The sequence below is a fragment of the Saccopteryx leptura genome, chromosome X (assembly GCF_036850995.1).
Source record: "Saccopteryx leptura isolate mSacLep1 chromosome X, mSacLep1_pri_phased_curated, whole genome shotgun sequence".
NCBI lineage: Eukaryota > Metazoa > Chordata > Mammalia > Chiroptera > Emballonuridae > Saccopteryx > Saccopteryx leptura.
In genome coordinates this window covers 131,117,552-131,144,468 of record NC_089516.1, presented here as the reverse complement: position 1 = coordinate 131,144,468, position 26,917 = coordinate 131,117,552, and the positions used below count along the sequence as shown (strand labels likewise).

Here is a 26,917-nt window from a genome sequence, read left to right as displayed (position 1 = left end):
GCCTCTTTAACAAATAATGTTGGGAAAATTGGAGAGCTACCTGCAAAAAAATGAAACTAGATCACCAGCTTACACCACTCACAAAAAGAAACTCAAAATGGATAAAAGACTTAAATGTAGGCCGTGAAACCATAAGCATCTTAGAAGAAAACATAGGTAGGAAGCTCTCCAACATCTCTCGGAGCAATATATTTGCTGATTTATCTCCACAGGGAAGTGAAATAAAAGACAAGATAAATAAATGGGACTATATCAAACTGAAAAGCTTTTGCACAGCTAAAGACAATAAGAACAGAACAAAAAGACAAACTACACAATGGGAGAACATATTTGACAATACGTCTGATAAGGGGTTAATAACCAAAATTTATAAAGAACTTGTAAATCTCAACACCAGGAAGACAAACAATCCAATCAAAAAATGGGAAAAAGAAATGAATAGACACTTTTCCAAAGAGGACATACAGATGGCCAATAGGCATATGAAAAAATGCTCAACATCACTAATCATTAGAGAAATGCAAATTAAAACCACAATGAGATATCACCTCACACCAGCCAGAATGGTGCTCATCAACAAAACAACACAGAATAAGTGCTGGCGAGGATTTGTCGAAAAGGGAACCCTCCTGCACTGCTGGTGGGAATGCAGACTGGTGCAGCCACTGTGGGAAACAGTATGGAGAGTCCTCAAAAAACTGAAAATCGAACTGCCTTTTGACCCAGCTATCTCACTTTTAGGAATATACCCCAAGAACATCATAAAACGGCTCCAAAAGGAGAAATGCACCCCCATGTTTGTGGCAGCATTGTTCACAATAGCAAAGATCTGGAAACAGCCCAAGTGCCCGTCAGAGGACGAGTGGATTAAAAAGCTTTGGTACATATATACTATGGAATACTACTCGGCCATAAGAAATGATGACATCGGATCATTTACAATAACATGGATGGACCTTGATAACATTATACGGAATGAAATAAGTAAATCAGAAAAAACTAAGAACTATATGAATCCATAGATAGATAGGACATAAAAATGAGACTCAGAGACAGGAACAAGAATGTGATGGTAATGGGGGTGGGGGGGTGGGGGGAGGGCGGATGGGGCGAGGAAGGAGAGAGGGGGTGAGGGAGGGGAGGGGCACAGAGAAAACCAGATAGAAGGTGACAGAAGACAATTTGACTCTGGGTGAGGGGTACACAGCACAATCAAAGGTCAAAATAATCTGGAGATGTTTTCTCTCAACATATGTACCCTGATTTATCAATGTCACTGCATTAAATTTAATTAAAAAAAAAAGAATATAAGGGCCAGGGCTGTCATGCTCGCTGGCACCGGCCCCATTGCAGGGCAGACTCTGCCTTCTGCCTACAGATCCAGATACCGCTAGAGGCTCTGAGCCTCGCTCCAATGAGATCCCTTAATATGAATCCATTCCACCACAACAGCCTCAGCAGCACCAGGGAGTGAGAGCCCACCACGCCTCCAAGGAGAGCATGGGCATGGCAGCACCCACCTGGGAGTTTAGGTACAATGTGTGTCCTTTATACCTACTCCAGGAGAGAGAAAGAGAGAGAGGGAGGAATTAATAGGGTGGTTTAGTCCAGATGGTTATGTTAACTCTATATTGGATAATCCTCCAAATTTATGTTGAATAATTGTATAATAAAACACAGTTTTTGAAAAATCTAAAAAAAAAAAAAGGATAAGGAGAAAAGGGAACCCATGTGCAGTGTTGGTGGGACTGCATATTGGTGTAGCTGGTATGGAAAACAGTATGGAGATTCCTCAAAAAACTAAAAATAGATCTACCATAAAAGCCAGCAGTTCCACTTCTGGGTATTTATCTGAAGAAAACAAAAACACTATATCAAAAAGATATATGCATCCCTATGTATACTGCAGTATTACTTACAATAGCCAAGATATGGAAGCAACACAGGTGTCTATTGATAAATGAATAGATAAAGAATAGAATTATGCAGCCATAAAAAGAATGAACTTTTGCTATTTGCAACAACATAGATGAACCTAGAAGGTATTATGCTAAGTGAAATAGGTCAAACAGGTAAAGACAAATACTGTATGGTTTCACTTATATGTGGAACTTAAAAACAAAACAAATGAACAAACAAAACAAAAACATACTCATAGAAAGAGACCAAAAGAATGGTTGCCAGCGAGTAGGAGATGGAGTACTGGTAAAAAAAAAAAAAGAGAGAGAGAGAGATAAGGGGAATATAGTTAATAATACTGTTATATGTTTGCCTGGTGAAAGATGATTACTAGAATTAGTGGGGTGATCACATTGCATGATATAAAAATGGTGAATCACAACATTGTACACATGAAACTAACATAACTAATATAATATTGTATACCAACCATATTTAAATTCAACAATTACAAAAATAGTTCTCAGGAAGATTGTGGAAGGTTTATTTGAGGACATGGCATTTCCCCTGGGCCTTGAAAAAATAGGTAGTATTCCAAAGACAGAGAAGGACATTATAAATGAAGGGAATCTGTGAGCAAAGACATCAGTAGCTTGAACACAGGGAAGATCTGCTCGCAGCTCATTGCTCATTTGGACAACTGAGGAGAATTTTTGGGCCTTATACTTGTTGGGAGGGGAACCTGTAGCAGTTGCAAGTTAATCTTCCTTTCTGAAATCATGAAAATTTAATTTTTGAAAATCCTGTCATTGATCATACTTCCAAGGGGTCTATGAAGATTACAGACTGGGAAGATTTGAGGTAGCCAGTTCTAGTTGAGTTATCTCAGGTCCTGTTGTCTTTGATGGACATCCAGTTTATTAGTTTAAAGTATTGGGTGCACCAGAAAAGGATTACAGAGGGCCCTATATACCATGCTAAGGGGTGTAGGTACTTCTGAGACATTAAAAAGGTTTTAAGCAGAATAATAATACTCCTATACATCTTAGAGAAATCCCTCTGGTTGCTGTCTGGGAGATGGTAGACAAAGGCAAGAGTGAAAAGAGAGAGTCCAAACAAGAGGCTAAGTGAGCAAAGGGTCATTGGGCTTAATAAGAGCTTGTAGCACTGAGGATGGAGTGGAGAAGAGTTGTCAATAAGACATGCCTCAGAAGTACTATAAAATCAACTAGCCTTGGGTACTCGCTGGATTTGTGTGTAGGGAAGTAAGAAACGGGAGGAGTGGAGGATGGCTGCATAACAGTGCAAAAGCAGGTGGCACCTCTGTAAAAGTTTCCAGTCTCCCGAAAGAGTATTGGGAGAAGAGAAAAAAGAGAGGGGAGTGGCAGATCAAACACAGGGAAGAAGTTTGTTGTATCAAAAAGGAAGAAACCGGAAAGGCCAGGTGGCAGTAAGAAAATCCCGCCCTCTGATCCGGCCCCGTCCCCGGCTCCACCTCTTCTCCCTTCCCCCTACTTCCACCCCAACAGCAGCTCTCATGCTAGAGGGCGGAGAGGTGGCACTTGAGTCCGCCGGTATCCCAGCAGGCTGTGCAGCCTAGAGACGCTGACAAAGGACCGGAGGAGCAGTTAACAGCTGCTTTCCGAGGAGCTGGTGTTACTGAGGTGAGAGTCCCCCACCATCCCGTCACCCTCTTCCTCCGACTTAGGGAAAACGTGGACATTTACGTTGCTGAGAAAGCCTGTAGAAAGAAAGAGCAGTCCCCAAACCCTGAGCTTGGCTTGTTGATTGACAGCAGGGCTTCGTGCCGCTAGAATGTGGGTGGGAGTTGGAAAGAATCAGTCTTTTCTGCTCCATCTCTGTCAGTTGCTCCGCCGTACGCGGATCCCAGCCTGGTACGTAGATATGATCAGCCTGTGTGTGTGTCTCTCTCTGCCCGGTTGGAGACAGATCTTCACTGTGCCTATACGACAGAATTCGGTTACCACGGGGATGTGACTCCGGGGACAACTCTTTGGCGATTGTTTTGAGGAGGGCTGGGGGACAGAGGTTGAGTCCCTGTTCGGGGTGACACTGTGCTTGCCTTTTCCTCCTTCCTCCAGCCCTGCTGGTCCCCGCATTGAGCAACTTGAAAGAAATCGGCAGGGCTGGAGCCAGGCATCCCGGGGTGGCTAGAAAGACATGAAAGTGGGGTGGAAGGCAGGCAGGGAGAGCGAACGCCTTCTTGGAATAATGGCAGGAGGTGTAGGGAGTACGTGGCCTGTAGGCTTTCCCTTTCCAGGACTTCCGCACGGATCCTCTTGGTTGCACCAGCTGCTCAGCTGTAAACAGGCTCACATGACCGGTTTCGCTAGGAGCCGGCCTGTGTGGGGATAGGGGATGGAAAGGCTGGGCCTGGACCAATCAGGTGGAGCAGAAATCCTAGGACAGACAGTTTGATACTCCCTCCTCTGTCCCCTCGCCCTTAATCAATGTTCTGCCATTTCCCATTCTAGGTAAAGTAACTGACATCTGTCCTCTGAGGACTGTAGTAGCATTTGTACACCAGCAGACTCAAAGACACCTCTCATGTTGGGAAGCAAGAGAGCAAATATTAGGTGAAAACAGTCCTAGATTTTTGACCTTTGAGAGGAAATGAGATCGACGCAAAACTAAAAAAAAACTAAAAAAAAACTAAAAAAAAAAAAAGGTCCTTTGGATCTTTTGGAAAAGCAGTCCTGTTCTTTAGGAATGCATTATTCTTACTGTGAATTCCAGACAGCAAAAAGTCTACTTTTTCTGGCGGGGCACACATGGGGTTTAATATATTCTTGATGATGAAAATCTTGTCGACATTTCTTGGAAGTTCTGGGAAATCTCTCTGACTGTAAGATGCTATATACAGGATATTCTAATTTCTCTTCAGGTCGTGCAAATATTTCACCTTTTACTAAATATTTCTGTGGAGAATAACAAAAAAAAGATGCTCTATACAGGATATTGTATAAGGAGTAGACATCAACTTTTACCTTATGTTATATTTGGTGATATAACTGATAAATTTGAAAAATGGGGTCAAATGTGCCTTTCAAGTTGTTCAGCTCTACATACTCAAACAATGCGAGTTAAAATTAGTTTCTGAAACATTTCTAGAACTCTCAAAATAAGAGGTTTACTCAAATACCAGGTATTTGAAAATATGGAATTTTTCAAATCTGTGAAGGGTAGTTATGACACATTCCCTTTACATGTGATATATAATTAAATATAATGCATGATATTCAGTATAAAGTTACCCCTTTATAGGCAATGACAGAAAATAAAACAAATAGCTTATAAAAATGCATGTTTCTCCCTTTAAACTGTTCATGCACATTTTCTCTCCAAATATTTTAATTTATAAATTTTATTTATTATTTTTTAAATTTATTTTTTTATAATTTTTATTTATTGATTTTAGTGAGAGAGGATGGAAGAGAGAGACAGGAACATAGATCTGTTCCTGTATGTGCCCTGACCAGGGGTGGAACCAGCAACCTCTGTGCTTCGGAACAACGCTAACCAACCAAGCTATCTGACCAGGGATATTTATTGATTTTAAGAAGGGGGTGGGAAGAGAGAGAGAAATAAAAAAAGAAGGAAGGAAAAAAGAAGGAAGAGGAGGAACAGGAAGCATCAACTCATAGTAGTTGTTTCTCGCATGTGTCTTGAGCCTGGCAAGTCCTGGTTTCAAACCAGGGACTTCACTGTTCCAGGTCGACAGTTCTATCCACTGTGCCACCACAGGTCAGGCTCCTTTTTTCTTAAGGAACTTTTACATTTAACTCCAATTCCTGAAAACATAAAACAGGAAAGTACGAGAAAAGCTTCCTCATTCTCTAACAGCCCAACAAAGTAAGTGATTTGCTATTTTTCTATTTTTGAAAGGTTTAAGATAGAAAATAGAGGAATTTAAAATATTGTCTAAAATTTAAAGAGACAGGTTATCAGTATTGCTCTTAGTCTTGTTTTGCCACCTTGTAGCATTGTGGAGAACGTTGCCCTACAATAAACAGATAATTGATTTTTCTTTTTTAAAGACTTTATTTATTCATTTTTTGAAAGAGGCAAGACAGAGAGAAAGGTGGGGATGGGGAAGAGCAGCAGGAAGCATCAACTCATAGTTGCTTCCTGTGTGTGCCTTGCCCAGGCAAGCCCAGGGTTTTGAACCAGCAACTTCAGCATTCCAGGTTGATGCTCTATCCATTGTGTCACCAAAGGTCAGGCAAGTGATTTATTTTTTGAGGCCCTCCATTTCATCTGTAATATTAAAGTTTTGTTTTAAACTCCAGGGTCTTTTATAGTTCTCCACTTCCATAAAATAGTGCAGTTTTTGATTGGGAATTATTTTTGGCCAAAAGAAGATAGTCAAATAAGCCAAGATATTGGTATCAACTAAAAGAACATGCCGTAAGTATGAAGAGGTATCCAGAGTCCTAATAGAAATGGAAATTTCACTCTGAAAAACTGTCATTAGGTAAATTAGCCAAATAGGTTGACCTGTACCTCTCTTTTCCATCAGGAAATTGAAAATTTCCTCAGCTAAATCCTGCCTCCAAAATTAAAAATGACAATTCCGCTTGATTTTCTTGACTTTCACGGCACAGTACAAAGTCTGATTCTTTCACTCATTAAAACTTTTTCTTGAAATAAGTGGGCTATGTGATCACTGGTAAAGTTACTATAAATGAAGGTGGCTTTAGCAGGGCTTTACCTTGGTAATACCTTGGTTAGATCAACAGAATCTATGTATCTTTATTTTTAATTTTTTTTTAGCTTTTCAGGGTTTGAACTTCAATTTTTCCAGCACATGCAGAAATTATCTATTAGTCTCAGGGACTGATTCACACTAACCAAACTCACAAAATATTTCTGTTAATATGTGAATGCCAGTTTACTAAATTAACAATGAGAAATAGAACTGACAAGCAGACTATTAGATTTACATACCAGCCAAGATACCCTTTGTTCTTGAGATTATGGAACACATAGAAATTGCTCTTGACTTTCCCTTATTCTATGGTCTATGTGGATCATTTCTTTCTTAAAACATCTAGTAGTCAATACATTCAACAAGAGTGCAACATGCTTTTATATAAAAACCATTTTAGTTACACCTTTGTGTGGATCTATCCTTGTCACTTGCCAAACATCTCTAAAATGTGTTTCCTTCCCATTTTTACTGCTGTAGTCTAGGTCCTCATCATTATTCCATGCCACAATCAACAACTTTTTTTTTTCTTTTCTCACTATCACTACTCTGGAGTTAAGTGCTGTGCTTAACTGGTCAATAGCAACTGGTTTCCTCCTTCAAATTTTATCTACTCAGTGCACTGCTTAAGATCTTCTGGAGGTTCCCATTGCCTGCAGCTGTGATTCTCAACGTGTAGTATGCATCAGAATCGTCTGGAGGGCCTCAACCCCAGAATTTCTGATTCAGTAGGGCTAGTTCGTGACGCAAGAACTTGCATTTCTAACAAGTTGTCAGGTGAAACTGCTGCTGCTGTTCCAGCACCACATATTGTGAAACACTTGCATCTATAATCAAGTCTAAACCCTCAAACTTGGTTTACAAGATTTGTCTCCATCTGCCTCCAGCTCTCCTTTTCAGCCACTCCCCCATAGATACCATTTTTTTAACCATATCCAGTGTGAAAGCTCATTTTAATACTCCCTTTGATGTCTCTACACAGATTTTTCCTGGAATTCACCCCTCTCTCCACATCTAGTGCAAACTCCTGTTTAAGGCAGACCATCACCTTCTTTCTTTCTTAGATTTTATTTATTCATTTTTAGAGAGAGAGGAGAGAGAGAGAGAGAGAGAAGGTTTTAGACCAGTGGCCTCAGCATTCCAGGGTACACTTTATGCACTGCGCCACCACAGGTCAGGCCAAATTATTTTATTAATTAATTAATTAATTTATTTATTTATTTATTTTAGAGAAGAGAGACAGAGAGAGAGAGAGAGAGAGAGAGAAGGGGGGAGGAGCAGGAAGCATCAACTCCCATATGTGCCTTGACCAGGCAAGCCCAGGCTTTTGAACTGGTGACCTCAGCATTCCAGGTCAATGCTTGATCCACTGCGTCACCACAGGTCAGGCAGTTTCTCCACATTCTTTAGCACAGTGCCTAGTATATAAGTGCTCAGTAAATATTTTTTAATGAACTTGATTCTAAAACTTTTGAAAGTATATATATATTTCATATAAATAATTAATATGGATTTTGCTTTGAGAATTGCACATACATCTTGAAATAACTGAAGACATTGAGATATTATAAAACAAATGTTGAAAATAAGTAGTTTAAAAGAAATGTTTTAAAAAAGATATTTCTGGAGGGTATCCTTATTTTTAAATGAATAAAGCATACACTACTCAACTTTACATCTTGAATATGTAATAGACTATCACTATATATCATTTATAGCACTCAATCCCATTAGTAAGATACTAAATTATACAAAAAGCCTAGAAAATATATAAAAACAAAACTGCCTGATATTGAGCATTAAGCCATTTAAAAATTAAAAATGTAAATGAATATTATAACATCATTTGTGAAAGATTTGACTTTAAGAATATACCAGCCATTAAAAATCCCAATAGATGATACTGAAATTCCAATAGGCAGAGAACTCTGTGAAATGGGAAGGAAAAAGGTTTTAATACGATTGAGAGTAAAGCAAAAGATCTTACTGCTAACTATTTCATGTTTAGTTGGCCATTGGCAAGGACTGCACCAAGTGTGGAAGAAGAAGATAGCCCCTGTGCCCAGATAAAAGGGAGTAGGCCTGGAAGTGGAGCTAGAAACACTGATCAGAGTAAACATGAGAAGCAGGGACAAGTAAGTAGTAAGTAGCAGCTGCTCTGAAGCCACATACATAGGTCACTAGTTTATGGGGAAGTCTGTGCTTTGAATCATCTCTGTTTCAAACGTTGAACCACTTTAGTACAAGAATACCTAAGTTTCGCTTAATTCATTTTATTTTTCTTGCAGCCTCAAAAAAAGGAGGAGCAAATGACAATATGCTTTTAAAGTGTTTTCTGTGGTGTTTAAATTTTTGAATCAATGGTGGTAAACGACGTTGAAACTCCCCTGTTTATCTCGGAGTATCATCTTTTTCTTCCTCTGGTCAATCTAAAGTGAAGGAAACAGAAAATAATTACACTTTTGTGGTACTGGTCTCCCTGGACTGGTGGTGGAAAGTATGCGTGAGGAATTCGTTGTGTTTAGGCTCTTTTTTGTGGGAGAGTCGTTTGCAAACTGGTCACAAAGTGGTGTATACACATTGCGTTTTCTTTGAAATTTCACTCAGGATTGCATTTCGTTAGATTAGAAGGAAAGGACAAGGTAATTTCCTGCAGCACCAGTTCCCAGCTGCACTGTCCTGTAAGGTCGAAGGTATGGGGATATGTTGAGGCCTTAGATCTAAACACTGCTGGCACAGTTGAGCACTGAAGAACCAGAGGAGATGATGGGAGGGAGATGGAAGGGAAAAAGGGAAGGATGGGAGAGAGGCATATGGGATTGCTTATTGTCTGTTTTCCTCTTACCCCAACTCCTGGCAAGTAGCCACTATAGATCGACTGTTACTGTAATGGGGGTCTGTTGCCTGTGTTTGGATAAGTGTGTTACACTACAGGGAAGGGAGTGTTCCTTGATGAAGGAGACAAAAGTTAGTAGACATCTCTAGATTAACTGCCAAGCTCAGTACCTGCTAAGAGTCTAACACTGAGCTTGGGTATATGAAGGATGAAAAAAAAAAAGAGAAAAAACTCACAGGAAAACAATATGGCATTATGTCTGAAGTCTGGGGAGTCAAAATTAATCCACACAAAACAAATGTCAAAATAGCCAATCCATACAGTAAGTATTAAAAATAGTATAATAAAATAAGTGAGATCTATGTAAATCGGGCTAGTAAAAGAAGCTTGCAAGGAGAGGGAATTTGAATTAGGCTTTGAAGAATGAGGAAAATTTTGACGTCCAGAGAGATTGAATAAGATAAACCTTGGTTATTAATGCCCTAATGAATAGTTATTGACAACTATAAGTATTCTTTTATAATCAGAAAAAGAAAGTGTGCACAACTTAGTAAGTGGAATTGTCTCTTGATTTTTTTTCTTTATAATACTGAAAACATATAAAGACTTGAATTTTGGATCATCCTTTGAGAACTCTCTGGAAAAGCAGGGAAATTTTGTACAGTTGCGGTTGTGCATGGATGTCAGCATCAGGGAGGCAGGACTTTTGAATTGAAACACAAAGGAAATGATGACTGTATAGGGAAGTGTGAGACCAGAGTCTGGCCACCGATACCTTTGTAAGTCCTCTACTCACACTGGGCCTGCACTGCTCAACAGTAAAATGATAAGGGTCAGGAGCTCACATTCTTTGACTTTGTGCATGCTCTTGTGAAAGCAGCTTTATAAACACATTTTCAGGAAGGTTTTAATGGCTTAGTATTAATCTCTCCCCAGAACTTTTGCACTTGAACATTTTGCAGTATAACTGGAGCAAGAAGAATAGAAAATGTTAGTCTCAAGAAAACTATCAAAGGCAAGTGTTAGCTTCATTAGGTTTGTTGGCAGTCTCTAATATTGCACTGGTGACCTGGTGCTAAGTCCTCCCTAATTTCCACTAGTTGAAGTTTAGGAGGCAACTTTTATCTTAGCCAAGATAAGTGAGAAATGGACACAGGAATATGAAAAGAAATAATAAACTGCTAAAAATAAACACTATGGTGACCAGGGGATTAACAGCCTATTCACAATTCGTGAGAAAATGTGTACATATTCAACTGTTAAAAAGAAAGCCTGAAAATTAAAAGAATGAGAATTTCTACTAAGCCAATATATAAAGCTAGTAAAATTTCTACTCTGACCTGTGACAACTAACTTCTCCTTAAAGTTAGAACCAAGAGTTTAGCACTTCTTCTGTATGGTTAATTTTAATTTCCTGGCTAAATTTATAAACCATTGTTTACTTTTTTATAACAAAAAGTTTTAACATTTTCTTAAGTCTGTAAGTCATCGTAAATAAACTTTTGTTTTCCTCATTGCAATGAGTTTGTTGCATGTAAAATTATTTTAAATAATTGTAATTCTATTTTACACACAGTTTTAAGGTTTTCAATGTTATTAGAAGATCATAAATTGGAAATACAATTAGCAGATGTTTCATACATTGTTTCTAAATTGCTTCTTGTATTTCAAAACTGGCATCTTTTTGAAATTAAGTCTCAGCAATGTTGTTTAATTTGAATTAAAAAAATGGTTTTGAATAGGTGTTCATAGCATTGAGAATTCAATAGATACAAAGGGTATCTGGAGAAAACTCTCAAACTCCTGTCTCTCCAGGGGTGACCCTGGTTATCCTTCCAGATGTTTTACGCATATCCAACAAAATAGCTTTACATATTCTTTTATCTCCCTTTTCCACACAAATGGCAGCATACTTTACACTCTGTTTTGCACATTGCTTTTCTCACTGAATGCTACATTTGAAGATCAGTCCTAATGCACACTACCCAGAGAGTGTCCTCTTAATTCTTGACAGATATCTGGTATCCCAACAAAAGGCTATATCATATTATTATTTTTTAAGTGTTGGGCCATACCCATTTACTGGAGGATAACAAAGACAGGTGAGTGAATAAACAACAAATGGAAAAGGGCTAATACACAAAGAAAAACTTGCTTTTCACAGTAAGGTCAAGGGAGCAGGCTGAGGCAGATTTAATGGGGATGCACTGGGCACATGCCCTGGGCCCTGACTTCTGAAGGGCCCCGCAAAACCCCATCTTTACACTTTTTTCCAATGACACCAAGTTTGGTTTTATATGTGCACTATATTATATTATTTAATGAATGTACTATTAATGAACAGTGGGATGTTTCCAATATTTTGCTATTGACACAACAAATTACTATTATTGAGTGTCAGATTTTATTCCATGTGCTTCACATGAACTTTATTTAATCCTCAGTGATAAAAGAGAAACAAAAACAAACAAAAAATTTTCACATGCACTATTTCACACAGCAGGAATATTTATACTGGATAAATTCCTAGAAATAGAATCTCTAGATATGAGGGTATATGCATTTAAATTTGGCAGGTATAGTGGAAGTGCCAATTTATATCCATGCCAGCAATGTTAAGAGCATGCGTGATTGCTCCCAACATGTGTTATCAAACTTTTTTATTTTTGACAATCTGACAGGTAAAAACATTTATTTTAGTATATAGCTTTAGTTTGTATTTCTCTTGTAAGGTCACACAATCTTAAGTTTAAGAAAAATCTGTATGTCCTTTCTATAAATATTTTATTGTTTGCTCATTTTTATATTGAGTCATCTTTTTCATAATGATTTGTAGGTCCTTTAGATATAGTAGGAAAATTAGACATTACCTATGATATGAATTGAAAATGTTCTTTTGGCTTTGCTTAAAAAGTGTTTTGCACCTTGGTTGACTAGCTCAGTTGGTTAGAGCATTGTCCCCTAAGGGTCAAGTTTGCAGGCTCAAGCCTCAGTGAGGGCACATACTTGAAACAACCATTGAATGCATGAATAAGTGGAAAACTAGATCAATGCCCCCCCTCCGTTTCTCTCTCTCTAAAAAGTAAGTTAAAATTACCATTGAAACCCTGGCCAGTTGGCTCAGTGGTAGAGCGTCGGCCTGGCGTGCAGGAGTCCGGGTTCGATTCCTGGCCAGGGCACACAGGAGAAGCGCCCATCTGCTTCTCCACCCCTCCCCCTCTCCTTCCTCTCTGTCTCTCTCTTCCCCTCCTGCAGCCAAGGCTCCATTGGAGCAAAGTTGGCCCAGGCGCTGAGGATGGCTCTGTGGTCTCTGCCTCATGCACTAGAATGGCTCTGGTTGCAGCAGAGCGATACCCCAGATGGGCAGAGCATCGCCCCCTGGTGGGCATGCCAGGTGGATCCCGGTCGGGCGCATGCGGGAGTCTGACTGCCTCCCCATTTCCAGCTTTGGAAAAATACAAAAAAAAAAAATTACTATTGAAAAACATATTTTGCCATGCAGAATTTTTAAAGTTTTAAGATTAGTTGAATTTAGCAATATTTTTTTGTTTCTGTTTGTTAGAAAGCCTAAGATTATTTTTAAAAGAGATTTCCCATGGTTTCTAGTGTTTTATTTCTTTACATTTAAAGCTTTGATTCATTTTGAATTTACCCTAATAAAATTTTGGAATTTTAAAAGAGTGAGGGATAAATTTAACCTTTTTCACCCTAGATGGGATACTAATTTTATCAACATTTATTGACTAAACTATCTTTCACAAATCAGAAATTCTACCTTTTATCAAAAGCTTAAATTCTCATCCTAACAGTATTAAAATATGTTGGATTTTATTTAGTGATGTCAAACTTGGATGTTTTATTCCTAATAGCCAGACTTACTAAGAAAGTAATTATAGAGCTTATGATTTTTTTTATTGAAAGAAAATAAAATACTAATGTTCTGAGAGCACATTTTCCAAATACAAACATGTATAGTCTTAGGGGAAAAAAAGAAATTTATGGCAAATAAAACTCAAAATTAGAATTATTTATTCATGTGCATTTCAGAATAATCTGAGTTTTATTTTATTGAAATGGACAGTTATTTTGATAGAGCAGAAAGAATACTAGACTAGGAAACAGGAAGCCTGCTGACCCTTTTTGTCTTAATTGGTCTCTTCCTAATTTAATAACAACAACAAATACTTAGACTGTTGCCTGGCCTAGATTAAGTGCTAAAAGTTTTACATATATTAATTCATTTAGTATATGTAACTAATGAAAAGTTTGCAATTTGTTATGAATTATACAAACGTTAAATATTATTACAAATAAATATGTTGATAGGTCTTTTTGGTAAAAAAAAAAATGAACACTGTTGTGAGCTACATGCTATGAAATATGTGGATATAAAGTAGCATGATTATCTAGGAGAGCCTGTGAATTATGACAACCTTTTCAACAGTCTCCTTTACCTTCCTGTTTCTGCAACATTTGCTTATGCTGTTGTTCCCTAGGTCTGAATGCCCTACCTAGCCACCCCCACTCCACACCCCCAGCACAGAAGTATGTCTCCTTCTTTTCTTAAGAACTACCTCAAATGCCATCTCTTGACCTCTCTTCCAGGAAGAATTGTTTATGAAGTCTTCTAATTCCCTTGTACTTCATATACAACAGTATGTATTACAATAAAGGTAGCTTAAATACTTATTCTGTTTTATCAATGAGACTTGAGATTCTTGAGGACAGGGCCTGTACATGATTTGTCTTTGTATCTTTGTGCAGCTCCTGACATAGTGACAGGCCTATAATAGGCACTCAGCTGAAAGAAAAAGATAAAAATGTGCATACTTCACTATACAGTATCCTATTTGATAAAAGGTGGAAATATTTTCATAGAATCAGAGTACATGAGCCCCAATAACTGGTAAAATAAAAAACAATTAATAATTTGTTATATTTCTTTTTGAATGTATGAGAACCTTAACACAAAGTATTAAATGTTTTATGACCGATTTTAAAGGTGTGATCTACAGGGTGAAAATCAGACATATTCTGTGATTGTATGTTTTAGCTTTGGCATTTTATCTGAAAAAGTCACACTTTGGTTGCTAGCTAAATAATATTGTTGCTTAAAATTAGATTTAGGAAAGAAATACAGAAACATTTCACTTATCAGACAGTCAGACTTCTGCCAGTTACAACTGTCTGGAACATATTCAAGAACTCCAAGAGGAATCCAGAAAGGCTTTTGAAGTTGGAAGAAAACAGCTCTAGTGAAGTCTGTGCACTTGGCGTAGGAGGGGAGGCACAGTGCCACTTGCAAGCCAAGGCTCACTTACTGACTTTCAATTTTCATAGAAAACTCTCTTTGGACAGCTTTTAAAAAATTGGATATTTGGTTTCTCTTCCAGACATTTTTGCTTTTCTTGGGTTTGACTAGGAAAAAAGATTAAAAGACCTATCCCATCCATGCTACCTGAAGGCACTAACTAAAGCATTGTTGAAATGAGTGGAAAGTGATTCTCATGTTTTTCTCCCATAAATCATGGAAATTTATTTTGTTTTATATTATTTTAGTCTTTTAGAGTTCTGATTGACTCACATAAAATTAGTGATAACAGTACTTACTTTCTTCTACTTAAAAAAGTCTGAGGTTTAAAAAGAGTGGTATCTTTCTAATCTTGTCTCTTTGAAAGGGAGTGGTTAATTTGAGGTGCAAAGCCTTTATTCATTCATTCAAATATTGTTATTTACTATAAATTGAAATCTTGAATGTGAAAGGAACATGTATAAATCTCTTTGCCCAGTTCAGTAAAAGCTACATAACTAAGACAAGAGGAAAAGTCAAAAGGCGTGTTTAAATGATTTGGGGGCTTATTTTATTGCATGCTGAATATACTTTTTGTGGCAAGACAACAAATGAAAACAGCTATCATTCACATTCAGTTTTCTTTCTCTCTTCTCTTTCTAGATTGCCAAAATGCTTTGGAATTTTTAACTGACTTTAAGAAAAGTCCAAAATAGATTTGAGACTGTAAGAACAGAAGCTGCAGCAAGGGGGATTCAGTGCCAATGCATCAACAAAAAAGACAGCTAGAATTAGTGAAAGGAAATCTTCCAGTTTTTGTGTTTCCCACTGAGCTAATATTTTATGCAGATGACCAGTCAACACATAAGCAAGTGTTGACTCTATATAATCCCTATGAGTTTGCCTTAAAGTTCAAAGGTGAGTCTCCTCCTTTGAACTATTCAAAGGTAGGTCTATTTGATGGATATTAACTAGTCCTTACTAATTTTATATTTGTAGAAACTAATTTTTAAAAAAATACTAATGGCCTTTGTGACTTTTTCTTTCAGTTTTATGTACTACTCCAAATAAGTATGTTGTTGTTGATGCTGCAGGTGCGGTAAAGCCTCAGTGTTGTGTGGATATGTAAGTCCCAATCACTTCTTAGTAACATCTTTTAAGTGTGTTAATATTTATGTGTTTAACTTGAAAAGAGTTTTTTTCTTGAAGCTGTTCCACATAGGCATTTATTATACTTTAAATTTTTACTGAAGGTTTTAGTCTTTCAAAATTCCAGAGGGAGGTAGTACAAGGTAAAAGGGTCAAACATATTGTGATGAAAGAGGACTTGACTGTGGGTAGTAGGCACACAATGCAATATACAGATGAGGCATTAGAGAATTATACACTTGAAACCTATATCATTTTATTAGCCAATGTCACACCAATGTATTTAATTAAAAGGAAGAAAATTCTTGTTAAGAAATTCTAAGAGGGTCAACCAAATACTTAATAATATTTCACTATGTTGGAATTGATGTCTGTGTTAATATTTCCAAGAATATTTCCTCATTGTTGTGCTTTTAGTCATAATGGACATTTATAAAGGTCAAGTTCTAACTCAGCGATTTTCAACCGGTGTGCCACAAGAATTTTTAAAACATGCAATACCTGATGATTTAGTTAGGGGCACTGACCTCTTTTTTTCTTAGATTGTCAAATAAAAGTATGACAGTAGCCAGCACAACAGTAGCTGTCCAGTGTGAATTAATCAAAATTATACCTATTTTTTTTCAGATGGGTAAAAAATAGATTTTTTGGTGTGACACAGAATTTTAGTATAGTAATTAGTTTATGTGTGCCATGAGATGAAAAGGTTGAAAATCGCTGTACTAACTTCCTTCTTTAAATTTCTCTAACTATAATAAGGAATTTAGTTTTCTTTGGAACATTTTGCTATTATAGTGACATTTGGGAAACTAATAGTACTATATTCTCAGAACAATGGTTATATAAATTCATCTGAATGACTCAGCTAATAAGTTTGGAAGTTAATCTATACAAACAGGAAGCAAGTGCATAACAATTTATCTGTAAAAGGTTATCTGAGCTCTTCCAGATCACTTCTTCTTAGAGTGTCAGATAAATTCTTGTTTGTTCAAGCTGTTCATATTTAATTTTCACATTAGAACTTTTGGTGACCAGGTGGATTCATTTCATCAGCCCTTAATTTAAGCCACCAAGTAAACGGTATTTGTTTAAATTTTCTGTGAGAATGAGAAGATGTCTTTTCTTTTGACTAAACTTAAAGCCTTAACATGATGTATCTTTAAGGATGTTTATTCACTTTTCCTTTGACTTTCATTCAGTACAAAACTAGCAAGGACTATTCCAAAGAAATGTAGTCTCTAGCCAAATATTATGTTACCAATGACCTAATTGTTCTGTGTTTTCTATTAAGAATGAAGCAAAATGTATGGAATTGCAGGTAACTTGTAAAAATTAAAGTGTGTTATACTCTTCTCTTTAGAGAGATACAGAAGTATATTGTTAGCCTTCTGTTGGATTGGTCAAACTAGATTACTTATGCTAATACCTATTTTTATCTGCATTCATGGATTTCAATTTTAAGTCTGGGTGAGGTTTGTTAATTAACAATAAAGTGGCAATAGAAATGTATGAGATTTTTGTAGGAGAAGAAACAATTTCATATACCTTATTTAGTAATCTTTTTTTTTTAATAAATGAGAGGCGGGGAAGTGGGGAGGTGGAGAGACAGACTCTTGCATGTGCCCCAACTGGGATCCACCCAGCAAGCCCCCTATGGGGAGATGCTCTGCCCATCTGGAGCAGCTGCTCTGTTGCTCAGCAACCGAGTTATTTTAGCACCTGAAGCAAGGCCATGGAGTCATCCTCAGCACCCAGGATTAACTTCTCTCAAGCCAATCAAGCCATGGCTGTGAGAGGGGGAGAGAAAGAGATGGAAGAGGGAGGGGTGGAAAAGCAGATGGTCACTTCTCCTGTGTGCCCTGATCGGGAATTGAACTCGAGGCTTCCACATGCTTGGCTGATGCTCTATCACTGAACCAACTGGCTAGGGCACTTATTTAGTAAATATTACTGCACACAGATATCCAGAATAAAATATCATTGCCAAAAGGAATTTTCCTTACCTATCATTCTTTAACTTAGGACTTTTATTCTATGTTTAGAGTATGTGCTTTTATAAAATATTTTAGAATGCTCCATATCTTTTTTGGTTATATTGTGATTTATTTTTAGTATCATTAACAAATTTCTGTACTTAAGTATTTGATTATAGTCATTTAATATTGTTTTACTGTATGAAATCTTTTGCTGAATTCTGTTTGACAGGTTCCCAGAAATCTAAATAGTATTTGTTATTTTTAAATGTTTTCAGTGTGATTCGTCATAGAGATGTTCGATCCTGTCACTATGGTGTAATAGACAAATTTCGCCTTCAAGTTTCTGAGCAAAGTCAGAGGAAGGCTTTAGGAAGGAAAGAGGTTGTGGCTACTCTTCTCCCTTCTGCAAAAGAACAACAAAAGGAAGAAGAGGAAAAAAGAATAAAGGAACCATTAAGCGAAAGTTTATTTTTTGAGCAGTCATTTCAACCAGGTAATTTTGGGTTATTTTTAAAGCCCTTTTGAGGTCATACACATTTTTAACTTTAAAATAATTAGGGGCTAAGAATAATTGCTAGGAAAATAATCTGTTGCTTTAAACCTAACCAACTATTTTAAAACAGAACCTAGAGATTCGGTACCTAAAATCGAGCCCAAGGCCTAGAGCTGGACTTTCAGAGGATGCTGTAAGGAGAGAGGACAGATGTTGTTGTAAACCTTTACATTTATAAAACCTTATAATGCAGGCACTGTACTTTATAATGTTAGCATAATTTGGCAATTATATACTTTTGTTTCTGTGACTTTCCTATATCCTTTCTCTTTTAATTAGTTCAAAGAAGGAGAGATTTGGCAATAGGCCAAGCTTGGTGCACTGTTCATATTATTTTGAAAAAAAATCATTAAAGTTGAAGTTAATTAAACTATGTACATTATATTATCCCCTGTAGGCTATTAATTGAATCCCTCTCCATTTCTCATTTTCTTCCAGCTTAGATATTCAGAAGTGTTATGATATATTCTTTCAACATTGACACTATCCTAATCTTCAACTCTTTGGATGTCTTTTCCTCTACCTCTTTAACTTCTCATTATCTCCCTCTCCAACCCTATTATATGAGGAGGAAGACAAATTTTCCATAGCAAAGCATGGAAACTTTGTGATGGTGATATATGAATGTGATAGCAGCTGTCCTTGAAATTGCCACAGAATATCCACTTGTCATTATATTAAATCATAAATCCCTATCAATTTGTTCATCTTACCTTGTTTATTTCGATAACAGGGAGCAATGCCTTTTTGATTACTGTAGTCTTAGTCCATGTAGGGTGTGCCCGATTTTTCTGGTGATACCAAGATTGGGGACTAAGTATTAGCTAGTAGATTGTTTTCTTCTCAGCAACTATTATAGACTGACAGGACCAGCCTTTCATCTTTTGAAGCTGAAAAATATTCTCTGTTAAATGTCATTTTGACTTCAAATCAATATTAAAATGACATATAAATATTTATGAAATGCAAGATTCCCCTTTTGAAAGCCATTTAATGAATATTTGTTTTTGATGTTAAATTCATAATTTAAAATAAAGTGGTCTTTGGAGCTTGTCTTAGTATTTAACAGACTGGTTTAACCCTTTGAGTAGTAGGAACATTCATGTACGTCTTCATGCCTCCTGACCATCCAGAGTACAATCGATTTATTTTAAAAATGTGTAAGGCAACATTTAAAAAAGGCATATGTATGCTCTTCTTGTTTCCATAAATTGATTATGAAACAAACATGATTTTAAGTTAATAAAACTGTAACTGGAACTAATTTCATATTTTGAAAAAAAAAAACTCACTTCCAGTGGTTAGCGAGCATGAAAAAAACTCACTACTCAAAGGGTTAATAGCCAAGAATAATAAAAGTTAAAGGTTTAGTTATATTTTTATCCTCTTTTATTTTTAAATATGTTAGAATTCATGTGAAAAATCATCCTGAAAGGCTAAATAATTACAATGTGTCTTAAGTGAGCATTTTATTCTTATTTTATAATAAACTTTTGGTGTATGAAGTATATTAAAATATTCTTATAATTGTAAAATTGGAGTAGGTAGATGAATGAAGATAATGGAATAACACGTGGTGATCTCTGTTTTGAAAAAAAAATTCTCCAAGCAATCATTTACACGAAGCTTAGTGAAAGCAGGCCTTTTATTTTTCTTATTCACCATCACGTCTTTGGCACAGAGTACAATCATCCCTTGGTATTCAAAGGTGATTGGCTCCAGTGACCCTTCCCTCTACTCTGAATATCAAAATCTACAGATACTCAAGGGCCTTATTTGGCCCTTTATATCCATGCGTTCTGCATTCTTCAACTGAAAATCAATGCTTGTTGAATCTGCGGATGTGGAATCAGTGAATACTGTAGTTACATGGGAATTGTATGCATGGGTTACACTGGGAAGACTGGATTTTTTATTTGGTAGGGTCTGTTACATTGGTCTTCTTTGTCCTACAAGGTTTTCACCTCTTTGGACACTCTCTAGAGCAAGGGCAATACACCAGTGAAGTCCCATATATAGTCTTGGCCCATATGACCTGTTTGTGGGTAGTTACCCCAATTTTTCTAATATGGAATTGAGTCAAGTTTTCTTCTTTAATACAGCTTAATGGTGACTGATTCAGTGTATGTTAACTTTGTTATATTTTAATGTATCCTGTTTATTATTTTAATAAGTCACGTGATACTTAATGACTGGGATATGTTCTGAAAAATATGTAATTAGACAATTTTTTTTGCAAATATCATAGAATACACTTACACAAACCTAGATGATATAGCCTACTACACACATAGGCAATATGGTATAATAGCCTATTGCTCCTTGGTTACAAACCTGTACAGCATGTTACTGTACAAAACAATATGAGATTAAATCAATCACAGGAGAAAATGATGCAATCAGGAGATGTGGAAAACACGAGAACTATGAGGCTGTTGTTGCCTGCATAACTTGACATACTGTTTTATATCAAACTCTAAGTAGAAAAAGTACACTGTAAATAAAATAATGATAAAAGTTATATATAATATAGTAAATACAGAATCCAGTAACAGTTGTTTATTATCATTATCAAGTACTGTATACTGTACATAAATGTATTGCTATACTTTTATATGACTGATAGTTTGGTAATTTGTTTACACCATATAAAAGTAATGTGCTATGACACTGTGATGACTATAACATCACTAGGTGATAAGAATTTTTCAGCTCCATTATAACCTTGTGGAACTACAGTTGTATATGTTGCCTGTAGTTGACCAAAACATCATTATTCAACACAGGACTGTAATAAATTAATTGTGCAGTTTCCAGTATGTAGAATTCTAAGGGTGTTTGCCTGACCAGGTGGTGGTGCAGTGGATAGAGCATTGGGCTGATATGCAAAGGACCCAGATTCAAAACCCTGAGGTGGCCGGCTTGAGCACAGGTTTGCCAGCTTGACTGTGGGATCATAGACATGACCCTATTGTTGCTGGCTTGAGCCCAAGGTCGCTGGCTTGAGCAAGGGGTCGCTTGGTCTGCTGTAGCCCCCTGGTCAAGGCACATGTGAGAAAGCAATCAGTGAACAACTAAGGTGCCACAACGAAGAATTGATGCTTCTCATCTCTCTCCCTTCCTATCTGTCTGTCCCTATCTGTCCCTCTCTCTGTCTCTCTCTGTCTCTGTCACAAAAAACATGCAGCTGAATCTCAGTGGGTTTGTCTTAATTGCATTACTAATGAATTATGTCTTTGCAACGTTTGAGTCAGTGCCCTCTGGCTTAAGAGAATTAGCCAGATTTATATAATAATAAAAGATTGAAAATGACCTAAAGGTCCATATCTCTATAAAATTTTTACAACGATAATGAAAAGAGCTATTTCCATTTTGAAAAATTTAAGCATTTATGCAAATGATTTTAGAATTTCTCTAAATACTAAAGATTTCTTGAAATTATCTTTATTGTGGGTTTGTAATGAACAGTGTAATTGTCATCAATAAATGTTTTCCTTGAAAATGTATCTTTGCAACAAATATAAATGGAAAGGTACTTTATTAACTAAAATAAGACTTGTTTTTAAGGATTTATGCTATTGTTTCACTTCAAGCAATAATCACTATAAAATTTGAATTTTTTTTTACCTACCTTGCTTTGGCGATGCTCAATTAAACTTTGCACAACAGCTACAGTATCAATAATTTAGAATAGCTGCATTTAATAATAAAACGAACATTATTTCATTAATAAAATACAAAGATTGTGCTGCTGTTGGCTATTCCTCTTAATGAAAGTAAGGGTAGTGGGGAAAGTCGTATAACAGAAAGTGCTGTTATTAGTTTCTTAAAAACATGGGTATGAATATTGTACACATATACCCAGAACTGTAGAATAGCAGGCCTAATAATAATGTTTTATAAATTTTACTTTATTATGAAGGTAAGAACACTTAATATGAGATATGCCCTATTCACAAATATTTCAGCGTACAATATACTATGGGTAACTGCAGGCACAATGTTGTATAGCAGATCTCTAGACTGTATTCATCTTATATAATTGAGACTTTATGCCCATTGATGAGTCACTCCCATTTTAAATATCTCCAGCACCTGGCAACCACCATTCTACTTTCTGATTATATTAGTTTAACTATTTTAGACATCTCATATAATTGAAATCATGAGGTATTTGTACTTATGTGACTGGTTTGTTTCACTTAGCATAATATTTACCAAATATTGTTTCTGCTGCTTTCTTTTTTAAAATTTTTATTTATTGATTTTAGAGAGAGGAAGGGAGAAAGAGAGACAGAAACATCGATCTGTCCCTGTATGTGCCCTGACTGGGGATCGAACCGGCAAACTGCATATCAGGATGATATTCTAACCAACTGAGCCATTTGGCCAAGGCTGCTTTATTACTTCTTTGCTGTACATGAGGGTAGAGCAGAGCGCAAGAATTTTCATAGGCAGCTTTAAAACACTCAAGTAGTGCCTTTTTGTTGTCTTAACATTTTCAAATATGGTAGAAGAATGATGCAGTTACTAGGACCCCACTTGCCTGGACACCTACCCAAGATACTCCCAGGAGGTAGAAGACCTCTAATGCAGTGGATTTCAGAAAATAATACACAGAAGCAATCCATTAGGGTACAGTAAGAAGATATCATAATTTCAATGTCTATTTTTAACCCATTCTTTTACAATTCTATTTGTATGTATATTAAGTTTAAGAGTATAGTATTTGTGCATATAATTCATAAACCTACACAGATGATATATGTTCAAAAACATTCTACTGATTATGATGAGGTGGGGGTGGAATGGAGAGAATGGTAACCTTTCAGTGGGAACTCACTACCTCACAGTGTCATTTCAACATTCCATTCTCAGTAATGATTCAGAGAAGTTATGGGCTTCCAGATAAGTCCAGAAGGTAAGTCCTCATGAAATGGGAATGATGGGGAAAGATTCAAATAAGTTAGATAAAACCAGAATCCTGGTTAGTGGTGGACACCAAATTTGAACAAACTTTTGTCTAAGTTGTTTTTTTAAAAGCAAGCTAGTAGTTTTTGTCTTTTTGCAGAAACCAGAACTGTGTCCTCAGGACCTAGTTTGCTAACGGTCTTCCTGGGAGTGGTGTGCATTGCAGCTCTGATGCTTCCTACACTGGGGGATGTGGAATCACTGGTGCCTCTCTACCTCCACTTAAGTGTGAATCAAAAATTAGTGGCTGCTTACATCTTAGGCAAGTGTTTTAAAGATACATTTGGGGCATATGTGTAGGCAGTTTCTATGGCTTGGAGGTGATAGTGATGGTCTTATGTTTGGGATGATGTGGTGGTGGTGCTTTGATTTTGTTTTCTGACAAAAACAGATAAAAGATTGCTTTAAGAAGCATGTTGAGGTAAAGTGCATTTTAAGATTTAACTTTTGGCTTACATTTAGTACTTTTCAAATTATTATCTAGTACCTAATACTGTATTTCTTCAATTATTTTCTTTTTTTGTTAACTTACAATGGTATAAAACATGTAAAATGCATATATTCCATGATATAGCATTTCTACTTCTAGGAATTGACCCTAGGGAAACACTTAGACAAAGTGTACACAGTGATAAAGATGAACAATGCAGCCTTGTTTAATATTGTGAACCTTTCTCTTTAAACCAATTCCCAGTTTTCCTGGTAAGTGATTATTTCAGTCATCCTGACTTGAAATCTCATAATTAGGTGAACTGAAACATTTATTCATTACTCAGTATCTACCTAATGTGTCAAGGATTAGGGTTCTGGTGCTGAATGACTCTTTTCTCACAGTCTCTGAATTCTTTTCAGTACCCTTTCTCAGTATTCCTTAGTGTGCTCTCTTTCTAATTTCAAAATTGTCTTCTAAGTTGTTTTCTTAACGTCTGTCTGTGCCCTCTCTTTCTGTTCCTGTCCTCTCCTGCTTTTCCCCTAAAACCATCTATTATATTGCTGTCAGACTGCTTTTTGTTCTGCTTTGTTTTCACCACCACCATTCCCTACTCAAAAACCTTCAATGCTTTCATATAATTCCATACTTTGGCATTTAAAACTCTCCATACTCTGAGACCTCTCTGAGCTACTCTTGTCTAGCTTCTGCCCTACATAAATCCATAGTTACAGCTGTGAGTTTATTTATTGATCCCCAAAAAGCTCATCTGGTGTCCCAGTCTGATCTTCATGTCCTCGCCCTTCCTTCAGATGAATGTCTGCCCATCATATTGTTCTATATTTTCCCTGTTCATCTTTTAGGCTTATTTCAGCTTTACCTTTTGGAGTATCTTTTCCGGCTGCACCAGTCCTATGTGATTGTTCTCTTTTTTAACCATTCATTTGGTACTGAGCATGTTATTACATTTTTATGGTTTTATGTATGGAATCTCTTCCAAAGAGACAAGCCAAACAGGAACACTATGCTTCTATCTCTGTAGCCCTAGGACCTTGTGACGCAAATAGGCCCACAGTGTTTTTGTTGATGAAATCAGCTGGCTTTACTGACATTTAAAGGCATGTCTGATATTATTCTTGCTGATGTGACCAGATAAAGTGGGTGGTATATTTGATGGTTAAAAAGTTAGCTATGTTCAGTGACTGCTCTTTACTACAAATTGCAATTTTTTCTGTATAATATCAACTAAATTTGAATTGACGTCAAGTTCTTGGTAGAGTACCTGCTTATATGCTGTATTTTATTTGCTCACTGAGGGCTAAACAATTGCTGAATGGAAAATTTTGTAAAATGCATATCTTTAACTGTTCTCCAATTTTTGTTTTCCTTTCAGGACTTATCACAATGGCTATACTTAGAACATGAGCAAGGAATTCAATTGACTTCTGAAGTAAATTTATCTTGAAAATATGGATGTGGACTGCCTTTTATCTCTTTTTCACTCCATTAACATGGTACTTACTATTGAATGATTTACAATGATTATAAATGTATAATATATATTTTAAATTACCCTATAATTTTATTCAAAGGACTCTAGCACATTATGTTATAGACAACAGTATGCTTCTGAATGACACATAGAAAATTCTTTGAAGAAATTCTTTTTATATCTAAACATATTGTGCAAAAGACTTTAATTAAAACATTTATTATTTTATCACCTTTCTAATTTACTTTAAAGATACCTTAATTGTTAGGCCCATCTGCCCTTCAAAGTTAAAGGCTTAAAGCACCAAATTGACCAGCCTAAAAATAAAATTACATTTATTTCCTAGCTACAAACGTCAATGTTACTATGTAAATTATACCTGGGCCTCTATCATTATAAACAGTTGCTATGGTGTTTCTAAAATAAGAGTTTTTTAGTTAATGTGTGGAGGGTTTATAAAAAAGCACAAGGTACTGAGGAATCATGCTTATCCTAGGGCTTACAGAAGCCAGGGCATATTTAATTCATCTTCTGAATTATAGAATAGGTTGTGGTCCAAACACCAAACATGGGGTTATTTTAAACCCCATAAAAGTAGGTGACCTCTCTCTTTGGTCTAAGAATTCTAACAGAAGGTACGAATGTGTTTAGTTAGTTGCTTCACCTTGGCTTTACCTCTGAATAATGCTTTAGGTTAATAGCAGGAAAATTTCTATCTTTTCTGCAGTCTCTTGCCTGACTGTAAGCGACTAGCCCAGATTGCTGAGTGATTTATGTGAAGATAAACCCTAAGCCAAGTATAGAAAATCCTTGATATCTGTGTCTATTATATATCAGTCACTGAGACATTTTTAAGGTTTATATTTATTATTAACACAAAGGGATGGCAGAAGTCCCCAAAATTCAACTATTTATATTTCTTTATAGCATCTTCTGATCTCTAACATATATATGCAGTTTTAACTGTTACTGTCATACTTAGGATTTTTATTTGAGAGCATGATGCATTAAGAATCTCTTGAAATTCATTTTTCAGATCTTTTTACAGAATGGACTTATGCACTGCTACTGTAGTATTCTCAAGGAGTATGTGTAAACACAAAATGTATGCTAGAGGTTGGTTTTTGCTGGAAACGGTACTTTGCTTCTAAACTACAGGCTTTTACATATACTCTTTCATAGAAAATCCTTATTAGTTTAACCATTTGGGGCGCATAAATCATTAAACGGATCATGTAGGTATATTGTGTAATGACTGAAAAGCACATAAATGTTAATGTAATCTATTTTGAACTTTGTAAAAATAACTTGTTTAGAGGCTATCCTTGTTTCTCTATCCATCTCAAATCCTCTGTGTGTGCATGTGCAAGTGTACACACGTGTGTATGTGCGTGTGATAACACATTGTAAGAAAAATTGACTTTAAAAATAAAAGAAAATGAAGACCCAAGTTTCAGATTGATTTATACATTTTATTTGTATTACTCTGAGGAACTCAAGGTTTTAGCTGTCTTAATTCCTAAAGCTGTCTGTTCGTGTAAGTCAAATAGGAAAAATAAGTGAAACATGTGAACTTAAATGTCTTAAGTTTC

General features: G+C 36.3%; 1 protein-coding gene and 1 non-coding gene across 3 annotated transcripts; both read left to right on the top strand.

The window, feature by feature from the left end:
* The first annotated feature begins 3,426 nt into the window (after nt 1-3,426).
* On the top strand, nt 3,427-26,577 carry MOSPD1 (motile sperm domain containing 1). 2 transcript variants are annotated; one of them, XM_066356934.1, is made up of 7 exons: nt 3,435-3,563; nt 14,070-14,119; nt 15,418-15,672; nt 15,804-15,879; nt 18,155-18,372; nt 23,504-23,665; nt 25,227-26,577. In XM_066356934.1, exons 3-7 carry the CDS (start codon nt 15,519-15,521, stop codon nt 25,256-25,258), a joined length of 642 nt encoding a protein of 213 aa, XP_066213031.1. In that variant the 5' UTR covers nt 3,435-3,563; nt 14,070-14,119; nt 15,418-15,518; the 3' UTR covers nt 25,259-26,577. The 2 variants fall into 2 exon arrangements, with proteins under 2 accessions (XP_066213030.1, XP_066213031.1); XM_066356933.1 differs by lacking the exon at nt 14,070-14,119 and having other exon boundaries at nt 3,427-3,563.
* Nucleotides 4,787-4,904, top strand: LOC136386568 (U5 spliceosomal RNA). The gene has a single exon (XR_010747938.1). It is a non-coding gene; the product is annotated as a U5 spliceosomal RNA (small nuclear RNA).
* Nucleotides 26,578-26,917: the final 340 nt, after the last annotated feature.